General features: G+C 45.6%; 1 protein-coding gene across 14 annotated transcripts in view; it reads right to left on the reverse strand.

The window, feature by feature from the left end:
• NAV2 (neuron navigator 2) overlaps positions 1-12080 on the reverse strand; it is a 702045-nt gene that overhangs the window by 146488 nt on the left and 543477 nt on the right. For all 14 annotated transcript variants that reach the window (XR_004424298.1, XR_004424299.1, XM_033118993.1 and 11 more), the window contains 3 exons: positions 9440-9552; positions 4341-4449; positions 2039-2428 (listed from right to left, as the gene is read on the reverse strand). Coding sequence is in view for 12 of the 14 variants with exons in the window: in XM_033118993.1 (XP_032974884.1) it covers positions 2039-2428; positions 4341-4449; positions 9440-9552 (612 nt within the window). In the remaining 2 variants the exon portion in view is untranslated. The remainder of the gene's footprint in view (positions 1-2038; positions 2429-4340; positions 4450-9439; positions 9553-12080) is intronic.

Below are 12080 nucleotides of genomic sequence, written 5' to 3' on the forward strand. Positions count from 1 at the left end.
AAAAAATGGCTCTGGTTTGAGTAGGTAAAGAAACTAGGATTTCTCACTGCGACATCACTAAGGTACAGTTTAGAGTACTTCAATGTCTCCACCTTGTGGAAACTGTCAATACTACATTAAAATAAACACAAGGACCTTCATATATTGAGGATTAACAGACCTGACAACAGAATAAACTCTATTACAGGATAGAGAATTCTCAAAATAACCCTATAACCTTTTGGCAGCATGTTACAGTGGCAACTGATAATGATAATAACCTTGAGGCCATGCGAGATACCAAAAGTCTTCTAAATAATAATACAAAGATGAAATTACATGCAATTTTATTTTAGTAATAGGTGCATGTTATTATTTCCATATTTATGGAAAACTAGAACGACAAAATGATACTGTACGTTCAGTGGGTCATTTGTCGTCCATTAAGTTTCCCAGCCATTCTGGATGGCAGAAATTTGTTATATTACAAAGGTTTGGTGTCTCCTGTCTTCCTAGATTTCATGACAGGCAAAGCATCTCTTGTTTAAGCTTTTCAGTAAACAAAAGAACATTTCTAGTCAGACAGGTAGAACTAAGCAAAAGGAATTAACTTTGAAATAAACTCCAGTAGTTGTGTTATTTCAATGCAGCAATAAGATGGCGGGTTCAGGAACAAGACCCTGGAGCCACTAGCCTGGGCTCTGCCTCTGGACCACGGTGGGACCTCAGGCAAGTAACTTAACATTCCTGAGCCTCAGTTTACTCCTCCATAAAATGGGGATGATGCTATCACCTACCTCAAAGGATAGCTGTGAAGCTAGAACAAGGTAACATGTGTATAGCACCTAGCGCAGGGCTTGGGAGCATTAGCTATTATTAAATCATGAAAATACTGACTCACCCGTGGGGCGTTGATCCCTGTTCATAGAAATGAGTGGTATGATTTTTATGTCTGATTTCTTTTATCTGTAATTTTGACGGCTACAATGTTAGAGGAGGACAAGATCTTGGGAAACGTCAGCACGAGTCAGGTTAATAGATAAAGTCTCTGGCAAGTGGAATAAATAGACGCACCTTCGGTTTTACACAGTGATTTGGAAGTGGAGCTGAAAACAAGATGCCTAGGCTCGGGCTTTCCGTGGGCAAGGCACAGCTTAGACATCGTCTCTTCGCTTCCCTTAACCTCACAAATAGAGAAACAGGGAGCTGGGGTTTGTTCCTTCATGGATCGATCCACGTGTTCATTAACTCAGCAATATTTCGCAGCTCCTATCTGTACAATGCACTGGGGATTTGGTGGTGAACAAGCCAGACAGTGTCCCTGCTTCATGGTGCTGACGGCTGCAAGCAGGAGTGGGCAGGGAGACCATAAAATGTAAACACCTACTCAAGATCATTTCAAGGAGTGATACGCTTTTAAAGGAGCATGTGACAGGGTGATAGAGAGGAGAGGGCATGTGGCAAGGGCACGTAAACGACTTCAAGTTGAATGGTGGAGGAGAGCCCCTCTAAAGAGATGCCAGCTGAGCGGTAAGAAGGAACCAGCCAGGCCAAAGGTGTGGGGAATAGAATCCAGGCGGAGAAACAGAGGGTCCAAAGGTCATGAGGCTGGAACAAGCTGGATGAGACTGAGGACCAGAAGGAAGAGCTGCAGCAGAGGAAGTGAGGGGAACAGAGGGTGGGAAACCATGAGATCTAAGCGTCAGGTAAGGGCCAGATCCCGTAGGTCCAGGTCGGCCATGCTAAGGGGTCTGGATTCCATCCTAAGTGCAACATTTGGTTTCAAGGGTCGACACAGTATGGTTTGTTGTCAAGCGTCACTCTGGTTGCGGGTCGAGTCTTGCTAGAATCACCTGGCTAAGACTGGACTGCAGCCCAGGTCTGGGACTCTCAGTCCAGAAAGTTCCCCTCCACACCCCACAGCCTCTGACGTAGACAGCAGACGGTGAAAGAGGCTGTTTGATCTCCTCCAGAGAACTTAAATAAAGTCCTGCAGAAAGGAAACCAGGCACCAAGCCTTCCCCTGCTCTGTGAAGAGAGAGAAACCCCAGGGACTTACCCGCTTGTGATGTCATCCGTCCGGACGTTCTTGCTCAGGACGTCCCCGTCGCTCATGTAGCCGGGGGCGTCCATGCTGATGCCTTCCAGGTCCATCTCATCTCCTGCCTTGTCGGAGACATCCACATGGCAGACGCTGCTGCCCCTGGAGGCCAGCTGCCTCCTCAGAGGGGCAGAGTACACGTAGCGGCCCGACTCAGTGTTGACGAACCGGCTGGCATTGGCTCGAGGAGGGTACCCGTTGCCCATAGAGGGGGCGTCTCCTGCTTGGAGGCGGGGACTGGACTGGCCAAGTCTCCAGGATAGAGGAGTGGGCCTGCCGGTCAAGCTGAGGATGCTGCGTCCGCTGATCTCTGTGGTGACATTGGTGTCAAATGTGGTTTCCAATGTGCTAAAAACACAAAAGCCACCTTGGATTAGACCCTAATGTGCCCAGAATCCTTTGCAGTCTATAGGTTCTTTAATATTTTGAAATGATGAGCTATTTCCTATATACAAAATAGGAACAAATGATAGGCACCAATGTGCCACCCAGTGTATTCCCTCTGTTAAAAGTGAAAAGAGAAACCTGCACACACATCGGCATAACATTCTGAAAAGCCCAGCACAGACTTTACCCCCCGTAAAACATGGTACAAGACATCCACTACAGCTTACTTTAATTACACGACCTTAACTACTAAAATCTTCTTTCCAGCACAGGAAAGGAATAGAAAATGCTGAACTGGGGCAGAAAGATGCCACCTGCCTGTTCGTCCTAGGATGCTACTTCGTGGCTCTCCTTTTCCAAATCAGAATGCACCCATCACTCTGGGGTACCTAATATCCTATTTCACCTCCTCAGGTGCTTCCTGACCGAGCAGGTGGGGAAAGCTTTGATTTTCTAACTCTGTAAGCTCCATTTACCCCATACTCTGGCTTCTCCCACATTTTGTCCAAAATGACAACTAAACTTTGAGGGGCAGAAGGCCAAAAAAGTAAATGCCTGGGCTTGAGATCAAATTACATCGATAATAAATCAAATTACGTGAGTCTGCATCTGCCAGGAGACTTGAGCTGGTCCCCGGCCATTAAAGGCTCTTTTCCAGGCCACTGTCTTTCTGACCCTGTAGGTGCTGCGGCAGAGTCAGGACAATCAGTGTACCTCTTCAGAGCTGCACTGGGCTCTCTAACTGAGCAGAGCGAGCGAGAGTCTTTCCTGCCGGAGAAACCATACGAGTTGTCCCTCCTGTTATCATCACCGTCCTTGTCCATGCCAGGAAATCCATCCAACCATTGTAATGCGTATTAAGTCAGTTTCGGCGCTTATGCTAAAAACAACAGGGATGTTTCATACCTAATCACCGAGTCCCCATGCCAGCACACAGCAAAGGTTTAGGGGGCCTTACACCACAGCTCCCAAGTTCATTCTCCTCTGAAAGAATCAATTGGCGCCTCAGCTGTTTTGGTTGCCCTCCGATCTTGCAGGCGGCCTGACTTTCCTCAGAGGGGGAACCCCTCAGGTTCGGGCCCCAGGCTTATGTAAGATGGAATCCACAGTGCTTAACCCTGATCAGCAAAAACTGCCGGCAGTAGGGAAGCCCTGCCGTCTCCCTGCGATAGTCATATGTCAAAGAGACTGAAACTGTAGAAGCAAAGGAGACTGTCTGGAGACCAGTGGGGATACCTAGGACGGGGCCTTGATTATTAAAGCCAAGCACAGGCCGTAAACCTTGGTTCTGCCAAAATCATGAAGGGTGTCCCAGGGTTGCAGCCTCCTCGGATTCTTGCTCAGCAATGAAAATAACCTGATAAATGTTTCCAGTGTCATCCTAGATTTTATCCAACTAAATTACAGTTTAAACACGATCCTAAGTTTTTATGAATATCTCCTTACGTGTTTTATACATGTGCATGACTAACAACATTATAGAGCATTGCATATCAGAACACCGGGTAGGAATTCAAGTTATTCTCTTTGTCACACAGGTCAAATATAGTTCACCTGCTCATTTCAACAGCACAACATAATTTTGGAAAATGCATGTACACTGAAATTTAAATGGAGCTGGTCTACAATATCTGTTGAACGGATTTAGCAACCTTCAGCTTTGGGGAAGAATCTGTCTATACTAATTCTCGCTAATTACACTTTTCTTCTGCACTCTGTACGGCATTCTTTGTCAATTCCAGCACATTTGGCAATCAAGGTTATTAGTTCCCGTATTAACCAAATCGTTTTGCTGGTGGCACGAACAAACATAGAAGCCATGCGAAAATCAAGTTATTAGCTAGTTCAGTTGAGTAATTCATGCTTTAGATACCTGTGTGTAACCTGAGTTCCCCGTAAGCTGGACATGGTCTCTTCCAAATTCTGCCGCAGGTCAGCGATGTTTTTCACTGTCCGCAGTCGCCGAGCTTCAGGATCTTCTCCTGGAAAGATGAGGGTTAAGACTATTTTAATTATCAGACAGACGGTGAGCTTCATGGGAGCAGCAAATGACTCCACAATATAACCATGCTCCATGCTCAGGGCCTGGCTCACCAAGAGTGCTTAAAAAGGATTTGGGAATGAATGAGTGAGTGAGTGAATGAATGAATGAATGCCCAAAGGAAGGTGTTAAGTCTAAGAAGAGAAGTCTTTCTTCTCCCTCCAGGTCCCTCCTGAAATAGGTGAAGTCTAGCTTGTAAAAGAAACAAAGTACCTAGTCTGAGACAGAAACATATTTCCACACTGTCTCCAACAAAGACATGCACACGTTAGGTCTGATTCCCAGGCATCGTCCTCTGCCCTTGCGAAAGTGGCTGAGGCATTTTGTTTTTCACCCACAGGTGACACATGCTGCTGTCTACTAGCCCTACATTACAAACGGAACTTGTAGTGGCTAAAAGATCTGCACTTACTAATCACAAGTATTTCTACAGAGAGAGAGATGTCTTTCTCTTTGATTCATGACATCATCTCAAATTCTGGCTCCTCTATTCACTGGCTGTGTGATCATAGGGAAAAGTGGCAACAACCCTCTCCATCCTTCAGATTCTACCATCCTAAAGCGAGGGTAGTGACAGTAATGACCTCGAAGGGCAGCGATGGGGACTAAATGCTGTAGATCCCTGGGCACAGTGCCCACCACAGCTCATGCTGCGGAAGAGCAGGGAGCCATCAAGAAGACTCAGGGCTTCGCTTGGAGAGATAAGGGATGTCCATTCTCTAGGCAAGATTTTCCACAAAATATGTGGCCCAGTAGAGGTCAACGTGGCACAAACGTCCCAGGAGCCACAGGCCACACCAAGCCAGGAAGCCACATGCCCTCTCAGAGTAGCCTTGCTTTAGGTTCTCTGACTATTCCTTGTTGCTTAGGCTTATAAGAGGAAGAGCAAAAGGAGCATAACTACAACAGTGATGAAAGGAATCAAACATCTTTCCCTCTGAAGAATTTCAGGGAGGGCTGAGAAGCCTGAAGAACAACAATCAAGGGTCTTTAAAAGCCTATGGCTATTTCAAGTGTTGGGCAACAATTTTAAAGAAATCTCCATCTAAAATCCAGTACACATGGCCAGCAGCAAGTGGAATTTACATCAGACCCTAAGTAGAACTTCCGCAACTGTCATTGATATGGCAACAGGCATCTATGAAAGGTCATAGAATTAACCTTCCTTCTGAGACAGATGACAACTTCCTGAGGTTTTTCTCAGCATGGAGCTGCGTGGTGGCTGGATGAAATGATAGTTTGTGAGTGTTATGGAGGAAATTTGCTACCGCAAACTCTATCTCCTTGAAAATGCAAGTGTTTTCAATTTTCTCCCTCTTCTTAACCAAGAGAAATTTGGAAGGCATTTATTTTTCTCTTACCTGAAGAGTAGTCAAACTTGTATTTCCCACCCAATTCTTTAAAATCCATACATGTAGGTATGTGTTTTTCAAATGAAACCAATGATGAATACCGACTTTACCTTCCCCTAATGGCTTTGGAGGAATGTAATTGCAACTATCTCTTGGGCCATCAATTAAATATCTTTTATTGCCAGTTTGGCCACATTTTATCTGTGGAAAGCTGCCAAAAAAGGTACTAATCCTTTGGACAGCTCTAGGCCCAATAATGAACACTTATTATGAAGCTAAGTCTAGGCAGCAGTTTTCAAATTACCTCCATCAATTAGCTTAATCACATACAAGTATAATAATTATATTTACTGATCCATATCTCTCTTCATGACATATTTGCCAGTGTTAATTCTTCTTTAGAAAATCGGAGTTCTTTGAGATGGGACGGCATCTCACCTTTACTTCTGGAAACTCCCACCTCCTCCTGCCCACCACACACACACACACGACGTATCTACAGACGCCCAAGAAATATTTATTGCCCAACAGACATTTGGTCAGTGTAGGGTTGAAGAAAAAGCATGGGCTTTGCATTCTGACAGATAAAAACTTGAATCATGGCACTGCTGTGTATTGGCCATTTGACCTTGGACAAATTGCTTGTTCTCTCTAAATGTCATCTGTAAAATGGGGATAAAGCCTTTCCCGCAAAGGGTTAAGAGGAGCAGATGAGATGACCGGCACAAAATGAGGGCTAGTTGAGTCTGAGTGTCCTGTTTCATTCTTGGGGGTCTTGCCGGAAAATGTGTGCTCTACCCAGCGCCCTACACAAACCAGATTCCAAGATCCACATAGAAATGAAAGCCGGTAATCTACCTGCCTTGCTCCGGGGATCATATTCTGAACTATCCATTCTGCCTCCGTGGAAGATGAACTGAGATTTTCCCACCAATTCTCAGTCTGAACAAACTAAAAAGACAGCCATGCTCTCTTGGCAGGATCCTTTTAATTCATACAGAGAGATCTTAAAAATTGAGCAAGCTATTCCAGGTCACTGTGGCTCTCTCGCATTTGCCAAATACTGTCCTCCCTCCCGCCACTGGTCATGATGGAGAGACTGCCACACATTCTAACCCAACAGGGTTGAGTTTAGAGGATGCCAGGGTGTTACAAAAGGAACACTGGGGGCCGGATGGCTCAGTTGGTTAGAGCCATCTTAACAGCAAGGTTGCTGGTTCAATTCCCGCATGGGATGGTGGGCTGCGCCCCCTGCAACTAAGACTGAAAAATGGCAACTGGACTTAGAGCTGAGCTGCGCTCTCCACAGCTAGATTGAAGGACAACAACTTGGAGCTGATGGGCCCTGGAGAAACACACTGTATCCCAATATTCCCCAATAAAAAAATTTAAAAAATTGAAAAAAAAAAAAGGAACATGGAAGGAACCTGGGATTTTGACTTGGAAGAGGGAGGTGTAAGGGACATGCTGCTACATGGAAAAGATGAAAATTGTCTGTGGGCTTCAGGATGCTTGATTATATCCAGTGATTAAAAACGTAAGAAGAAAGAACTCTGTTACCCATTAAAGCCAACAAAATATGGAAGGGCTGCCTTATGAAGGAATAACCTTCAACCTTCCCTTCACAAGAAATATTCAAGCAGAGACTGAAAGATGATTCCTCAGTGAATGATAGAAAGGATTCATAAACAGGGCAATAAACAAACAGGAGCATGTCGTTCCTTGTAGCTCTACAATCCAAGACAGATCTTAACTGTAATGCTATGTAGATGACAGAGCACTGTGGGAAAATTCACCTATTTGTATAAGCAAGGGAAAGAACTAAGCACTTGATCAAATAGCCTCGTAAATGTCCATTTCTAAATACACTCACCATTCACTGTCATTTCACGGGATCAGCTGTGGATAAGTTAAATTCAACCCCACGCCACTGTGCAGTGTCTCCATAAAAGAATTCACTGGACAGTCACACCTGTGAGTTCTATTTGAATGTAATGGCAAATCACCCTGATTAAGCAATTTTCATTAGCCGCTAAAGCCATTCGACTTAATACCAAACGAGAGTGCTTGATCAGGCACGACTGGCTGCACCATTCTATTCCTCAAAGCAACTGACAGCGGCTCAGGCTTTCTGAGCTCTTACTTGGTTTTACAGCCCTGATGCAGAGGAGACATGGGGAGAATAAGAAAAATGAGTGAAAGATCACAGGCTGCAGTCTGTCACTCTGAAATTTAAGTGTTATATGGAATGTTCTCTGGCTGCTGCTTTTGCTTTACAAATGTGAATTTTGCTGAGCCACCATGCCTGACACGAATCCACACTACTCCACGGGACACACATCTGATCCACGCCGGGCTCTGAAGCACTGGCTTCTCTCTTTTGATGTGTGCACATAAGGACACGATCTGGAATGTGTGTGGAGACCTGAGCAGTCGTCTGCACTGCACACCCTTCTCCTGGCCCTTTTCCTGTGCTATCCCTGTCCTCAGATGCAAGGGAGCCACAACCCTGGGAGAGAAGGGAGCAAAATCAATCCCAAATGTGGGGGCTTACAAAAGGCTTGAAACCTTTCTGCCTCATCACTGGGCCCAGCCAGCAGAACAAAAAGGAAATAGTTAAACCTCTCAGCTCCTCTGAAATTAATACTCAGAGCTAATGGTGAGATAGGTAGGAATTGAGCATGTGGGCTGCAGACCAATTCCACGGCAATAAATGGCTATTAAAATGATGTGGTCATGGATATTTCGTCTAATAAATAGATTTTAAACACAGATTCAATTTCTAACCCAACTCTGGAAGTGGTACGATATGAGAAGAATACCACAGCCACTACTAGATATGTGGTTTAGTATTCACATCCCTGATTAGAAGTTGCGGGAACACAGTGGGAATGGGGAAGAGAGACAGACAGACAAGGTGGGAACTCAGAATTTTATATTTTGACGACTGCAGATTTTATATTTTTATATAATGCCCCTTTAGTCATCATTATCTAGGTTATACTTAAATAAAATTTAGATTTTTTTTTTTTTGGCTATGGTGAAAGCAGCATGCTGTCATCTCCTTCCCATCGTTGAGAACGATGTCCCATCAGTGCTTCCATACAAGAAAGGGAAAAAAGTCAGTATTTTAGAGTCCCAACTCTTGTTGGAAAGTGACTTTATCTGAAGAGTAATCAAGGGGATTCAAAGTTAAGTGTCCTAGCAGCCCAGAGCCCCTATGTGAATGAAATGGAACGTATCTTAAAATAGGATTTGCCAACAGGTAAGAAATTTATTTATAGTTCTGGAGAGGAGGGAGTGTGTGTGTGTGTGTGTGTGTGTGTGTGTGTGTGTGTGTTAGGAGAGAGAGAGAGAGAGAGAGAGAGAGAGAGAGAGAGAGAGAGAGAGAGAGAACAGGGAAACAGGGAAGAAAGAGAAGGAAAATAGTAAGAGAGAAAATAAATTTGTTTAGCTCATCAATCAATGCAAACGTAAACCAACTTTAGAACACCTGCTGGGTTCATGCCCATCCAGCAGGTGGTTACACGAGATGCCGCATCACTCGCAGACACACAATTTCTGGGGCTCCATACTCACCAGTGAGTTCTTCCAGGGCAGGCTGTCCACTCTTGGAGTAGTGGCTGGTCTCCATGCTCACACCCGCTGAGCCGGACTCGGCAGTAACATTTCCTTCGGTGTCTGTCTGGGACCTTCGCACAGAAGCCAAAGCAGACACACTTGTCACAAGCAGTAACTCCCACATCTGGACTGCTGTGGTCTGACCACAGAACCCCTCATCACCTCCTTCAGCAAGAAGCTTTGGAATAGAGCAGACCAGCCAACCGACGCTAAATAATTCATTAGTGCGTGTGGAGCAATGTCAGAGAGAGCCACGGAACTATAAAAGATGAAGTATTCATCGCGCAAACGGAGGCTCTGCAATCCCTTACTGGATCCCCATCAGAGCGCTAAGCCTGGCCAGAAAAAGACTGGAGAGTACTGGGTGGTTTGGATCATTTAACCTCTACCAAAGAGCAGCTTCTAAGTAACTAGCAACACCAGCAACTCAAGCACAGAGATGACTCCATGGAGAGCCCCCCCAGTGCTCCTGGCATGGCTCTCTCTGAAAAGGTGACTGTAAAACCAGTCAGGACAACGTGCCAAGCAGGTGTGTTTGCCCTCCAGGCCTCTGATTCAGAGCTCAGATCTTGACATGAAAGATCTCATTGATCACTATTTCAACACTTGACTGAAATGCATACTTCCCCAAACCTTCTCCATGCCCTTATTTGTCAAGCAAATCAAGACAACTGCTTCATGCAATGTGTTCTTGCTGCAACTACCTCCGCTCATTTAGGCAAACGTATAACTACACTCAGATGTACAACCCTGGGTGTAACATTATCAGTTCATTTAGCATCTTGAGCTAACTCAACCCTATTTCACTCTCTATGAAGAAAGCATTTGCCAAGGACGAGACTGTCTTAAATGTGGGGGTGTGCTGATAAACCTCAAGTCATCCATCTACTCTTCCTCCCTTTCGCCTCCTACGGAAGCCAGCAGTTTCCAATTCCAGTCATCTCTACCTTTAATGTATTTTCGTAGCCCCAGTGCTCCTCTCCATCCCCTGGCCGGAGCCAGGCTCTCATCACCTCTGCCTCGGCCCTACCAGTGCTCTGTAAACAGGTGTGCTGACTCCAGCCTGGAGGTTGGAAATGGCAACCAGGAGTAGGAACCAGTCCACACGTATATTTATTGGGGTGCAGAGTATTTTAAAGCTTTTGAATTAGTTTCAACATTTAAAAATGGGGGAGATTTCACAAAAAGTAGCTGGATTTCTGCCTTCTCCCAGGAAAAACAAGGAAGTCTGGAAAGACCGAGCTCCACCTGCTGGTGCCAAGTGGCGGCTGCTCCCTCTAGAGGTGTGGAGTTGCCTCTGCCACAGTCCCACTCATCCGGAGGCTCCCGTTTATACTACCTGTTGGGGCCCAATCAGGCATCTGAACGTACGACCTCTGTTCTAGACGGTTCCTAGGTCTGGTCCACTCCCCGCACCATCCTCCACTGGTCTTTGTGATACTATGTGATCACATCCCCTTCATTGGATGAAAGGCTTCCAATGGTTTCCCAGAATAGGTCTGAACTCCTTATTGTCGAAGGTACCGCACATCACAGGATTCTTCCTTCCTTCCTTTCCAGCCCCATCTGCCACTCCTGCCCTGTATACACAGTCCTGCCCTAGGCTCCACCCACGGGCGGCTTCTCTTCATTCCCAAGTCACACCATGCCCTCACCAGTTCTGTCTTTCTAGTTACTAGAACCTCTGCCTGAAGGCCCGTCTCCTCTTTCTTTCCTAATTTGCTCCTAACCTGCCTTGAAGAAGTAGTTCCCATGTCATCTTGACCTGGAAGCCTTCCCTCACTCTTTGCCAGCAGATCACCACACCTCTGTATGTTTTTACAGCACTCTCCTTCTTCTCCGGAAGCCTGTTGCTTACAATGCGATGTCATTAATAAATCTTCCCTCGCCTAGACTGAGAGCTCTCTGAAGGCAAAGACTGGCTCTTTCGATGTGTACCTATAAGGACACGATCTGTTCAAGGTCATATGCTGAGGAGGCACTCAAGGCAGGATAAATGTGTTAAATGGATACACGAGAAATTTTTAACCCTGGAAAGATGCTGGGTAGTGGAAGGAACATTAGACTTGACGTCTGACGGGGAAACTGGCTTCAGGCCTACAGCCATGCACATTTGCATACGTCGGAACCGCAGGGCCTTCTTGGGTACAGTGGGAATAACAACAGCGACCTCTCCTGGCTGCTACAGAAATCACAAGTGATATGACAAACAGTGACAGAGGGGTCCCCTGTTCACTTCTGACTTGATAAATATAATTCATTCTGAGTGATTTTTGAAATGATTTATCTTCCTTTTGTCCCTTGGTGAAATGACTAACATGGGCAGGTTCTGGGGAGAGCACTGCAGGTCACAGACGGTGAGCCATAAACTAGAGAGAGAGCGTTTCAGAGCACAAAGGAAGTCTAACCCGGTTTTTGAGGTCCTCTAATCTAATCCACTGTCCTCACTCTACGCCTGAAGACAGTCAGGCTCAGAGCGATGCAGTGATTTACAGAGACGAGAGAGAACGGTGCTGAAGAACTTGGGTCCTTCGAGGTGGACAGCCGTGAAACACTAGCTCTTCTGGCTATTCGCTCTGTGACTCAGAGCAAGTTATTT

This window comes from Rhinolophus ferrumequinum, chromosome 11 (assembly GCF_004115265.2).
Source record: "Rhinolophus ferrumequinum isolate MPI-CBG mRhiFer1 chromosome 11, mRhiFer1_v1.p, whole genome shotgun sequence".
In the NCBI taxonomy this organism is placed as follows: domain Eukaryota; kingdom Metazoa; phylum Chordata; class Mammalia; order Chiroptera; family Rhinolophidae; genus Rhinolophus; species Rhinolophus ferrumequinum.